The 13,191-nt window shown below is 34.0% G+C and overlaps 1 protein-coding gene across 2 annotated transcripts; it reads left to right on the plus strand.

The window, feature by feature from the left end:
* Window positions 1-8,830: 8,830 nt before the first annotated feature.
* On the plus strand, window positions 8,831-11,830 carry LOC116348160. Of its 2 annotated transcripts, XM_031779060.1 has the most exons (4): window positions 8,831-8,951; window positions 9,093-10,456; window positions 10,535-11,360; window positions 11,421-11,830. In XM_031779060.1, the coding sequence occupies exons 2-4, from the start codon at window positions 9,119-9,121 to the stop codon at window positions 11,495-11,497; spliced, it is 2,241 nt and encodes a 746-aa protein (XP_031634920.1). In that variant the 5' UTR covers window positions 8,831-8,951; window positions 9,093-9,118; the 3' UTR covers window positions 11,498-11,830. The 2 variants fall into 2 exon arrangements, with proteins under 2 accessions (XP_031634920.1, XP_031634919.1); XM_031779059.1 differs by having other exon boundaries at window positions 10,535-11,830.
* The last annotated feature ends 1,361 nt before the right edge of the window (window positions 11,831-13,191 follow it).

A 13,191-nucleotide genomic window follows, 5' to 3' on the forward strand; every position in this document is an offset into this window, starting at 1 on the left:
TCTTTATATTCTACCGCGCTTACTGTTGCTTCTTCAAGCTAAATGTCCAATAATCTGCATTGTGAATGTAATCCCTGCTAGAATCTAAATTTGATGAGGAAGGAAGGTGCATACGAAAGCCATTAAAACCAAGCGATCAATTTATACAATCACAATAACGGAATTTAATAAGGAATCGTGCCCTATTATAAAACAAGATCGGCACAACTTGAATCACATCGTGAATACATGAGAGAATACAAGCGAAAAAAGAAATTCAGATCACACTAAAGTACGCGTTACGCGAAATTCATCGTCTTAAGTCATACAATAGAATTTCTGAAATAAAGAAGAAAAAAAAAACAATAAAAAAAGAACATTGCACTGATTTAAAGTGGACGAAGAAGCTGTACAATGAAAAAAGATTCACAGTTACAGCACTGTTTTCTGAATATATTTTCAGGCTGCTCTATTCTACTGCTACGTTATCAGATAGTATCCAATTTCACAAGGGATTAGATGTGTTTCTGTTAGTGGCATTCCATACATTGGCTGCCGAAATAAAACCATGTTTAAAAAGGTCCAAATCACAAGCCAAATCAATTGTCCGAATCTCGTGCGCCGTACATATCTTACACAAAGTTTGGCGCAATACAAAAAATAGACGAAACATTTTTCAGTATCAGTGAAAGGTTTTTAAGTGCGCTTGCCACACAGAAGGTATAAAATTCAAAGAATGAAAAATACACACAATCAAGACGGTTATTTATATTTTTGTTGTTATGCGAGAGTCGACCGCCGACCGATATATTTTAAACCTAGCAAATGTATGGGCAATGAATAGTTTATGCTACGTTTTTCTTTTGAAACGTTCGTGTTATTTTGCGCTTGTTCTGTTTTCGTTCTTTTTGTGCATCGTGCTCCCGTCATTGCAGCTCTTTTCTTTATAATGTTGGATTATTGTATTTTCTTCGCGACTTCTCCTCTCTCCACACTAGGGTGGTTTTTTTTGCAATTTAAGAGGCGTGGACGGTTCCCAACATTTTCAGACCCAAGAAATTGATTGGGGGGAATATAGGTTAGTTTGCTCCTAAACTTGCTCGAGGAGTGGATGCTTGAATCATCTGAAAGCATGGCCTCGACGGTTTTCAACAAATGGAAAAATGTCAATTTTTTCAGATTTTTGTGTGATTACTATCTACTACTATACTTTCAATATTGCTTATTTTTATGCTTAAACTTTGAAAACCGATTTCAAAAAACACATTCCAATAGAAAAAATTATGCATTCACTAAAAAGGGTACAATTACACAAAGAGTGAAAATTTTGAAAAAAAAACAAAAAATGTCGATATACGCCTATGTTAAAATTTAAAAACAACGTTACAGTTACCCAGGAAATTATTCGGAGTAGAGTCTAGATCACGTATTAACCATCATTGGGGGCTGTGAGATGATGCAATAATTTAAAATGCTTATATGGTGTCCAGCTAACTAATACAGAGTGAACTAAATTCATATCTACAAAAATAGTATGAATTAAACTGTCCTATCGGCAGATAGTGGATAAAAATCTATGAAATGTAAAAAAATTGTTCGGTCAACTTAATCTAAATTTAAATTTTCATTCTAAATAGGACACTTCCCGTTTTAATCCATAATCTAAATTGATCAAAAGATATTGAATTACACACCTAACATGAATATGATGTCTCCGACTACCGATTTAGAGTGATAGACTAATGATTTTAGTTTGGCAGTGAGTATTGCTATCAAAGGGTTCATAAAATCGAATTTTAACTTGAAGTTTGAAAAAGGGTCCAAGAAGAACGTGCTCAAAAAACATCATTGATGCTATGAATCTTAATTAAGCTTAGAAAAGAATAATTAAAAAAAAGTAAAAAGTTTTGAAGTACGAAAATAGCATTAATCGGCCATTTTTGGAAATTTACCTCGAACTAACATATATTTTTTTCAATTGATTTCTCGGACCCTCACCTTGAATGGTGAAAACCGCCCGGGCCTCTTAAATTGCAAAAAATCGGTGGGCGCTGGTGAAGCACTTTTTGTATGGAAATATTTGTTGAAAATTCAACAATACGCCACCTATTGAAGACAATAAAGATTTTCGTTACTACTGCTGTCTTGACACAGCTCTAGCGAACTATATAGCTGTATTGCAAACGTATTAGTACTGACACCGATTCTGTGTATGCGTGTGTGTTGTAAATTTTGTACAAGCAGCTACGGTTGACGACTGAGTGCAGAATTTGCAATACAAACGGACACACAAAATCAGAGTCAGTGTGTTCTTTAGTAACAAAAATCTTTATGTATTTTAATAGATGTCGTATTCGTTGAATCTTCAACAAAAAATCTTCGATACCAGCGCCCACCGCAAAAAATAAAATTAATTTGAGCCACCCTACTCCACACCCAAGAGCGGATTGCGATCATATTAATTGCTTTTAAATTCCTTGACTTGAAGGCTTTATGTGTTCACGCTGCAGCTAATGCTGTCGCTTTGTAATTTCGTACAACATATTCTCTGTCAACGATTCGTGTCTTGTTCCAGTATCGAGCCCAACACACGAACGTGCCAAACGCTTTTTTCTTCTGTCTAACATCGTCTGTTCTTTTGGTATTTCACATCGGTTTCGAACACACATTTAACAAGCGCTAAGTTGGACACCAAGCGTTAACTCTTTTTTTTAGTATTGAAATTATGTCCCAATATTTATGAAAACTATGCTACATTTATGCCAAATGTGTAAATGATCATTTGATGATGAGACTAAGTACATAAATGAACAGTAATTATGTGACCAAATGACAAAAAATGTGGTTTTAAAAAAACTACTGAATTCAGCGAACAAGAAATAACAACACATTTCTGAATATTTTGTTGTAGAAGTCGAAGTATTTCAAGCATTTTTTAGTTGGAATGCAACGGATCTTCAGAAAAAGTTTACATTTAATTCATTAAGCATTTTAACTAGAGCCTTCCGAAAAGTATCTTTTGAGGTACTCACAGTTCATACTTCATATATACATAATGAATGTCTCTCGCTGTAGCTTGTACTTTGCCAAACAACAAATATCTAATTGAATTACAGAATAACAGCTTCGGGCTATGTTCGTCGCGTTTTCGTTACTCGTTGCCTTGTGGCCAATTTCCACAATTTGCACACGGTTTTATGATTGCTTTAATTGATTGTGTGGTGATTTTATGTGAAGCCATAGTCTTTAATGTCTCCCGTCAAACACTTAAATCTAAATCAGAGTGATATTGCCCAATTCAAGTCTGTTATAATGTGCTACGTCATAAATTTACGGGCATTCAATCGATTGGACTTCAGCCTGAGGGTTTTTTTTCTTCAAATTTTATATTTTTGCTGAATTTCGAAATCATCGTTGTCGGTATACATTCATTCAATATAGCTTGGTAGCTGAATTTTGAAACATTCGCAACAGCATTTTTGTAAACTATCACAGACAATGAATGATTCCATTGGGGAAGGAATCTTCATCGATACAACAAAATACCGTTATGATAATACAGCGAGGGAATGCAATTGAATACTTAAATATGGTGTACACATTTTTTGTATCTACATATGACATGAATCGAGTAAAAAGAGAGAGATACAACACAACACAACATTTGCGGCTGACAGTTAATTTTAATGGTCTAGACTCTGGAGCAAATCAATTTTCTTTTTTAAAAAAATGAAGCGCTATTCGCATTTTATTCCTAACTTAGGTTGGACTCTATTCAGATGAAAAACATCTCGGGCCAGTAGCAGCCGCAGCAGCATACGAACAGAAAAAGGAGAAAAATGTGCTACCACCATGTTCAAAAACGTTCCACGAGGCATCCAACAACAGAATTATAAAACAAATATGCTTTACATTAAGACCTGGGCTCGTTAACAAATAGAAGTGATGCAGACGAAGAAGAAGAAAATAAAAACATTCATCGGAGACGTGCAAAATGTAGAAACTGATTGTTTTTTTTTATCTAGTGCTTGAAACTAATAATCAACTATTTGCATTACACGGCTTGCTCCAGTAACTTGAGATTGCATAAGAGCTCGTTCGAAGCTCGTGCTTGTACCTCGTGCATGGCCACAAGTTGAAAAAATGATTTATTCATTTGTGAATAAAATCGCGCATCAAAGAAATAAATTGATTGCATATTTGCAATCGTAACAAATATTTGCGTTTTAGCCGCACGTTCGCCTATGTACAGTGTACACTCCCGATATACATATATATATATATGACACATAGTGAAGTAAATACATGCATTGATTGCGCCCGAGCAAAGGAAATCGTGAAATAAACAAACCAAACCAAATGCAATCGATCGACGTAGAAAAACCACAATAAAAAATACAACAAAACAGTGAAAACGGCAACCGTAACCAAAAGTTAATAAAATATATTGATTTGAAGCTAACGAACGAAAGGACAGCAGATTTGGCACAGTGGAGAAGCACACGCAGAGAATTTGCGCTTTTTAATAGATGACTTAAAATGACTTTTTATGTTGTAGGCAAACACGAAAAATTGAATAATAAACGTAATGGTCGCAGTATGACTCTTTTATGCTCGCTCTTTTTCTATCCATCTATTTGTATTGAATTTTTCCATTTATCCGACATTCATTTCATGTGCATTTCATTTTCAATTGTGTGAGCGTGTACTTATGCATATGACCGGTGGAGAAAATAGATCGATTAAAATTATGACACAAGCAGAAAATACAAAGCATATGAACGAAATAAACAACGAATGTTGTACTAAATCTGTGTCTTTTCCAATGTATTGACACGAAAACTTGTTTTTTTCTTTTTTCTAAGTTTGTTATAGATCCAAGACTTCAATTAAGTATAAAATCAAATTTTTCATGCATTACTTCAAATCGTAACGAATGTAGAATTTCTTTTACTCAAAGATATTATGTGGATCGTCCCACACAACAATGTTTGTAACAACGCATCATATACGTCAAGTTTTTTTTAAATTGTAGACTGAAGGGAACTTAAAATTGCTTCCGTATGTCAATTTGTCAATTAGATCGTCTTTATTCCGCACAATGAATTGAAAATGCATAAAATTGATCGATGCGATAATATAAGTGCTGAAAATCCAATTTTATTTGTCATTGATAAAACAATTAAGCCAATTATTTAAAATTACAGTCACTTGAAATGAAATAGTCTTTAAAAAAACAGGCTAATAAGGCAGACGTAGAAAAGTGTCACCGCTTGAATGCGATTCACCTAATATATACGAGAATATCACAAGATGTAAATAGAATAAACGAAACAGGTGTGTGTGTGTGTATGTCTCGCCAAAAACCCATAACTTTCAATACCAGATTTAATAGTGGCATTTGCTTTTGTCAAGAAAAAAAATGTGATTCTGATCGCTTGACATTACAATAACATTTCAAATTCAGTTTCACTATTATGAAGAAATTTTATGCGTAGCTCTTCGACCTTGTCGCAAATTGTGTTGAGCTTCTAAATCAAAACAAAAATAAAACATAAAAACTCAATCTCATTTTTTCTTTGCGTTTTGCATATCATTAAATTACATTCACGCATTATGAACGAAACATTTCAATAGCTAAAGAGATCGTAATAGATGCCGATAAATGCATCGTGATCATACACATCGTAGGTTGACTCTATTATGCAATCGATTCTCTTCAAAAACAGTCGTATTAGAAAATCAGAAGTCGTGTATTTGTGCCGAGCAAATTGAAAATCTATATGTTGCACAGCGATCGATAGATATACAGGTAATATTGATGGTATTGATCATAAGACTGTAATGCGACATGTTTCGAGCCAGAAAACATCGTCCATTAATCATGCGTCAGTTGTTTCTTTTTTTCTGTGTGGTCCATCAATTAATACAATTGAGAATCTTGAAGAAAACAGCAATAAAAACACATATTCAGTAATTAAAATTGTCAAATTATTTATCTGTTTTTGCAATTTTCAATTCTAAAATGAAAAAAGACGCACCGCCGCAAGGAAGGTGTTTTATACTTGCCGAGTGTGAGGTGCACGATGAAAAACGTTGACATGAGCTCTTGTTTTTACGGAACGAATTTAGTAATATAATTTAATAAATCATTGTTTATCGCCTTTTTGCTAAAATCTTGGGGATCTTAAATGACAGCACGATGGATAAAAGAACAACTAAACACTGTAATAAGCGTAAAATATTGAAAAGACGCACCACATTGTATACATGCTTTCGATTTTTTTTTTGTAAGGAATGAGCAAGAGATGAAGAAGACGAGAGAATAACAAATAAAATGAAAAAAGTCATGAGCAGCAGAAAAAAGTGGCAGCAACTGTATACATTCATCGTATTTCGGTCTGATGTGTGTACACTTAACATGTGCTTATTGGCTGAATATAAAAAAAGAAGGCGGCGTGTATAATTTTAATATTCAACAAGAGCCGTTTTGCACATCAAATATATTTATGTTTCGCTTACTCGTCGTGTGTGTATATTTCTTATTTTCTTTTATTTCTTTATTTACAATAAACGAACAGAGCGAATCGCTGTTCGTTCATTCATATAATTACAATGTGTCTTCTGCCTCGAACTAATTTCAAATGTAGATTGAATTAGATCTGAAATCATTTTGACATCGCGGAATTTTCTGTTTACATTTGTTCTTCCACACATTTTGAACATAAGTGACGAAAAATTTGGAATTTTGAGCGAATGAAAGAAAAAGGAAATACGACGATCTCAGGTCTCGACTAATCAATAAAGTTTTTTAATGCAATGATTGTTTTGAGCTTACAGTATTGTTGATGCAGAGAAGAGGAGAAGAGGAAATGAACAAAATGCGAGGGAATTTTGTTAAGTTTTTTTTTTCAATTTTTAATTTCAATGGAAAGCGATTCAGGTGCTCGTGAATAGGTGGAAATTGAACGTGACAATGATAATATAATTAATGTTGTAACAAGTAGCGTTCACTAGAACGTTTAGCACAATGGAACCTGGTTTGAATGCGTGCGCACAAGTATTTGCACACATACAAATGACTTACACGCGTTGCATTAAAAGCGGTTTGACGTTGGATGATTTATTCTTTTTTTGTATATCTTTACTACTAGCACGCAAAAGCTGGTGAAATAAAATCGGTCTTGATTCTGTCTATGGTGGTGTTCGAGATATTTGAAATTTACGTTGTAATTTTGTAGACTGCGTTCAATTAAACAACTCTTTTATTACTTGTTCTGCCTTGTGCTTAAATATCATCCCACAAATTATTGCTATTGAAAGACGTTCGATTAGATTTCTATTCGCGTTGCGTATAAAATTCAATTCATGAATTGTTTATTAATTTTTATATTATATGGACAAGCGGTAGCATAACACAGCCACGCTAACGACACAATATCACAATCGCCACATGGCATGTGATGATGAATCCCATCCAACGCAATCTGTGGCAATTTAAGACTAGTTTTTTTGTCATGCGCGTGTGGAATTCCAATGGACAAAAGATGATTAAAGCCTGAAGCAATTTACTTTGTGAACATGTGAGATAATACCATGAGTCCTCAAATCCGGATTGTATATATATTGAATCGATAATAATATACCCAACGAACAAATATGTAACGTTTTTAGGACATTTTAACGTTAAAAAATGTAACGCTTTAACCCATTTTTGTGGCAATTTTCGTGTCAAATGGAAGGTAGAATATAGGCATAATGTGAACCACTTTTTCGGCTTTTTCGTGTTGTGTGTTTCGATTGTTTCTCTTTTTGTTATTATATTCTAAGAAACTGTAGCGGCAATACAATGTAAACAAATGTAAATAACATAAACTCGTTGAGTTCATAATATCGTATTCATACGATTGATTTTAAGCAAATGAAATTTGAAAAACAAACCGGAAAAAAAGAGGATGAAAATACAAATCTTACTCTCTTCTCTCTGTGTGTGTTTCGATTGTGCATGAATAAAAAAAAACATTGCGTAGGAATTTCAAGTGACTGTGAAATACATTTATAAATGTACCTTTTTTTAGATTTGTTTGATTTGATTTTAGTTTCAGAAACATTTTTTTATTTTTTTTATTTTTTTTATTTCATAATTCAAATTCGAATTTCGAATTCGAAACATGTTTGAATGTGTACGACATTTGACAGTTGGTAGCTGTGTGTATTGGTGTGTATCATATCGAAGCCGATTTTTCTGATTACATTCAAAATGTGCTTCGTAAACATTGCATCGTATCAATTAATTTCTTTGAACTAAATAGGGATTTTTTCGCATCAAAATATTTTGAAGTTATTGTTAAGAATAAGGTAAGTAATTATGGTTAAGTTGCCATTGTGTTGAAAAAAAAAAAAACAAAATTCAGTGAATAATAAATGGAATTCTTGTACATGAGATTCATTTTTTGTTTATCGTCATTTTAGCAACGGTTTGGTGTGTTTGGAACGTAACTGTAGAAGTCACTCGATGTCAAATGGAAAGATTCACAGTCCGTTTTGTGACAGTCTTTGTTTTCATTTCAAAATAAAAAAAAACATTTTCATCGTTTTAATCAGGACACAGCGTTATATAGTATAAGAAGTTATTGATTTGAATTGTGATATGAGTGTGTTCTCATTTTTTGTTTGTAACAAATTGTGCTTTGCTTGTAAAAGGAATTCTTGAGAATTATGTGTGAGTGTTTATATTAGAGTATGAAACATTTTGTTTGTCGTCATTTTTGGCTAACATTTGTTCCAATGATTTTGTTTGTTCGATGTTAAACGGATAAATTCACTGTTGGTTTTGAGATTGTCTCTGTTGTTATTTCAAAATAAGAAAGCATTCATAAAATTGACGGTGAATATTCCAACAAAATTTTCATCTGCGGAATATTGGAAAACATTTCATCATTTGAATCAGAATACAGAGTGACATCGTTGAGGTAAGAAGTGATTAATTTGAATTGTGATATAAGTGATTGTCATTTAAATTGTGATCTCATTTTATTCGTAATCTATGCTTTTTTTGTTGCATTTTTTTTCTAAATTTGTGTCTATTTTTTATTTTCGAATAATTTGATCAGTTTTTTGAGAATGAACAGAAAAAGACATGGATGACGACGAGCTCGATGATAATCAACCAGAAGAAAGCAAATACGTTGTAATAAAATGTGGACTTCAAACAATCCTGCGACAACAACATGAACGGATTGAAAGAGTTGGAGAAGTTGTGACCAAAATGCTATTCGAGCGCAGTGTTCAAATGACAGAAGTGGCAGCATTGGCATCACTTTCTATTCTTTTTATTTTGAATGAAGCACTTGATAATGACGATCGTGCATTTTTTTTGAAACCACATCCAAGCCTGTTCATTGCCGATTGTTTCAGAGCGGTATTAAACCAACACGTTAACAATATCAGAAGTCAATATCGGATATTGCCCGAGTTTCGTTTCATGGTAGAAAGAAACAGTGAAGAACAGTTCCGATGGCCAGATGATGAAAAGTTGGGAAATGGTTTGAGATATTTTTATAAACAATATATCACAAACATTCAAACCAATACCAACACATGGTGTGAAAAACGACTTGAGAATTTTTTTCGAATGCGTTGTTGGTATCGCAATCGATTCCACAATGGCTCAAGATTTGATAACATCGACATCAGAAATGCCAAAGAGTTTTCATATCGATTTAAGAATTTAACAAATGGTAATAATGGTAATAATGTGGATCCACAACGCGTTGAAAAATTCAATATTTTAATGAGAGATTTGACTGAAATTGGATGGTCGGGAACAGTGAGTATGAAATTTTTCGCAAAATATCGTTGGTTTGAATCACTGTGGTTGTTCGGTCAAATGCAACGGCAAATAGAAGTGTATCACAGTCATGCCGAACAATGGCATACCATTCATGAAATGTTTCGTAACAATCCGAACTTTCAAGAGCCAACAATCAATCGACCACCAAAAATAAGCAGTTTTGCTCTTATACCATTATGCGACTACCATTTGAAAAACGTGCGATTGGACATTAAGGACTTGTATTATAAAATTGTAAACGAGCTTGATTTGGTGCCTTCTTTTCTCAATACGCGGACCAACCGGATGAATAAGAGAAATTTAAAGTACTACACCCAAACTGATCGATCAGGTCTATGGAATATGTTGTTCGATGTCGGTGAAATAAATAAATTGGGCAAATCGAAATCATTCCATCATCAGATTTTGACCGATAGTGTTTCAATATCCATAATGTACAAGAAACCACAGCGACAACAACGACCACAGCGACAACAACGACCACAGCAAACAACCCAAGCGAATCGGGGGCCGGAAAAACTCATTGGCAAGAAATACATCATTGGAATCGATCCAAATGAAAAATCGTGGTTAACTGTAGTGCGTCGCAACATTCAAAAAACACCTGATGAGCCGGCTGTTGAGGTAACATATTTTGAAATGTAATTTGAAATGGTTTTGAATAGAAACTCATAGTTTTTTGTACCATTTTGCATTTTGAAGGAAAACATTATAATACCAAACCAGCGTTTTCATTGGGAAACTCAGCAGAAAAAACGAGACAAAGAAGCGAAAAAGTTGGCTGGATGGTTTGATATCGAAGAGAAGGAACATCTCAAAACATACCCATATCGTCCACCATCACCACGTAATTCAACATGGAAATCATACATTGAATATCGCATTAAAATGTTACGAAAAGGAATGGCAGCTTATGCGACGCGTGAATATGCACGACTGGATTTAGACCATCACATTCGCTCGACCAGAGTAAATGATCAAATCGCCGTGTGTGTGACAAACAACAAACCGTCGTTGGTTCAATTTGGTGCTTGGGCGATGAAACCCGATCGACCGTTTGGAATAAAAAAGCGTAAAAGATGTCCGGGATCGCGTAAGTTTCGTGTGAGCATTAAGAAACTTGGACATTCAGAAGTTGAAATGCAAGATGAATGGGGAACATCACAAACATGCGCGAATTGTCAGGAACGCTTTCCAAGGCACACAAAAGATGATCGATTTAAAGTGTGCTACGATTGTAGAGCGAAAAAGATTGATGGCCTGCCAGATTCAGTCGCTGGACTGCCAGATATCATTGTGTCAACGGTCAACAGACGTGTTTTGAGAAGAAAACGTGCAATTATTAAGCGACAAATTATCGATGGCAATCGTGAGGCTGTGAACGAAAAACTTCAGACTGGGCGTTTAATGTCAAAGGTTAAAGTTACCTACAAAAATTGGCCATTAAATGTTGATGATGATGATGTTGTTCCACAAACAGTTACTTGGCACCGAGATATTGTTGCAGCAAAATGCATTATGCTCAAAGGTATGAATCAATTGGAAACAGAATATTCATTATTTAATGTATTTGCTTTAAATTACATAGGACTTTGCCGGATCTTTGATGTACCATTGCCAGTTTCATTGTTAAGACCGCCGGACCAAAACAACAATGTCAACTAACAAACATCATCAATTAATCATACATTCAAAAAATTACATAAAATAAAATATTTTAACTATTATAGTTAGCGTAGCTAGACATGAACAGACTATATAAAGTCTTGTGGTCTAGTTGTACAATAGTACAACATTGTACGGAGGGGGAGTGCCCGTAGGTGAGTAAAGTTTTTAATTTAAAAAAAGTATTTTATACCCAGTTCAACTGATATTAATGGTTGTCTTTCCCTTTTTCCATGTTTTCACACCTGAATGTTCCACCATGCCAAACCTATGGAAATGACTGAAACTACACACGAATCTAACCCCGAAAACGACCGTCAATATGTGCTTCATAATGGATTTGCCCTATCAATTGTTTGCTGGGTAGCGACGCAAACCGATTTTCCATTAATAATTATCGATTCTATGGCGCACGATGACGGTGTTTATGTAACAATCTGTGTTTGTTGCAATCGCTGTAAAATGTGATCCACCTTGAGCTTCTGATTATTCATAAATTGACATTTTAAAAGCGATCACTTTTTGTTTGTCACTCACAATAAAATTCACTTAAAATGAAAATTATAAATCTCTATGATTTTCATTAAATGTGTTCAAGAATTTCATTATACGTCGAAATAAAAAGAAGATCATTCATATTTAATATAATCATTCTACTAGGCGATTTGTGTCTGATGTCTTTTCTCGTAGCCTCTATGTGTCAATGAAACAATACGACAGTAGAAATTATCATTGAATTTAATTTATCGTATATGTATTTTTAGCGAATGTGATTATTATATATTAATACCTGTCAGAGAAACCTCCGTCAAACTAATGAATAAGAGCCCACGTGTCAATCTTTCGATTGAACGATCGGATATGAAGAGTGAAAATTAAAGATTAACTTTGGAAAAATCAACAAAAAATATACTCATGAAGCAAAATCGCGATTTGGTTAAATGCAAATCGACCGAGACAAATTGTCAATGAGAATCCAATGTAGAAAATTGATTATGGCAACGAGCCGTGGTATTTTTAATTGGTTTCAATTTCGTTGGTTTTGCTTGTGATGAGCATTGGAGCGCTTATGTAAAATAGTATTATCGATTTCATTCGGTTGCGCACTGTCGCAATAATTACTTTGATCGCTGTCAAAAACGATCTGAGGCCTTTTATGATCGATTGATTCGTGAAAGCAGATCAATTCAATGAGATTTGCGATAAAAAAAAAATTGAAAATCTTGGTTTCTACTCTGCGTGTTTCGGTTATGTTACGTTGAATGCTACGCTTTTGACCAAGTCAATTTTGTCTAATAATTTTATATACATGAAAGCCCAGAGAAGAAAACGATATAACAAAGAAAAGTACACCAACCAGAAGCGCTAATCAAAGACTATTCATGTAGAAAGCATTTGCAATGGATTTATTGAACATTGGAAATGATTGTATCAATTTACAAATTGTAGAAAAGTATACTATACATAAAGTGACAAAAGGGAAACTGAAAATCATTGGCTGGGCAAATAATTATAAATTGATTACTTGTGACGAAAAAAACTCGGTTTTCTTTTTCTATGAAGCGTTGTGTTTTTTCATTGGCTTCACAGTTGCTCTTCGTTACAATTTTTTTTACACTTTCGATTTCCGTACTTATCCAGCAATATAGTATACATATACCAGTAATGTGCGAGCTACATTTTACAGGGGGGGG

Source organism: Contarinia nasturtii, unplaced genomic scaffold (assembly GCF_009176525.2).
Source record: "Contarinia nasturtii isolate CC-2019 unplaced genomic scaffold, AAFC_CNas_1.1 Cnas_scaffold_2291, whole genome shotgun sequence".
NCBI lineage: Eukaryota > Metazoa > Arthropoda > Insecta > Diptera > Cecidomyiidae > Contarinia > Contarinia nasturtii.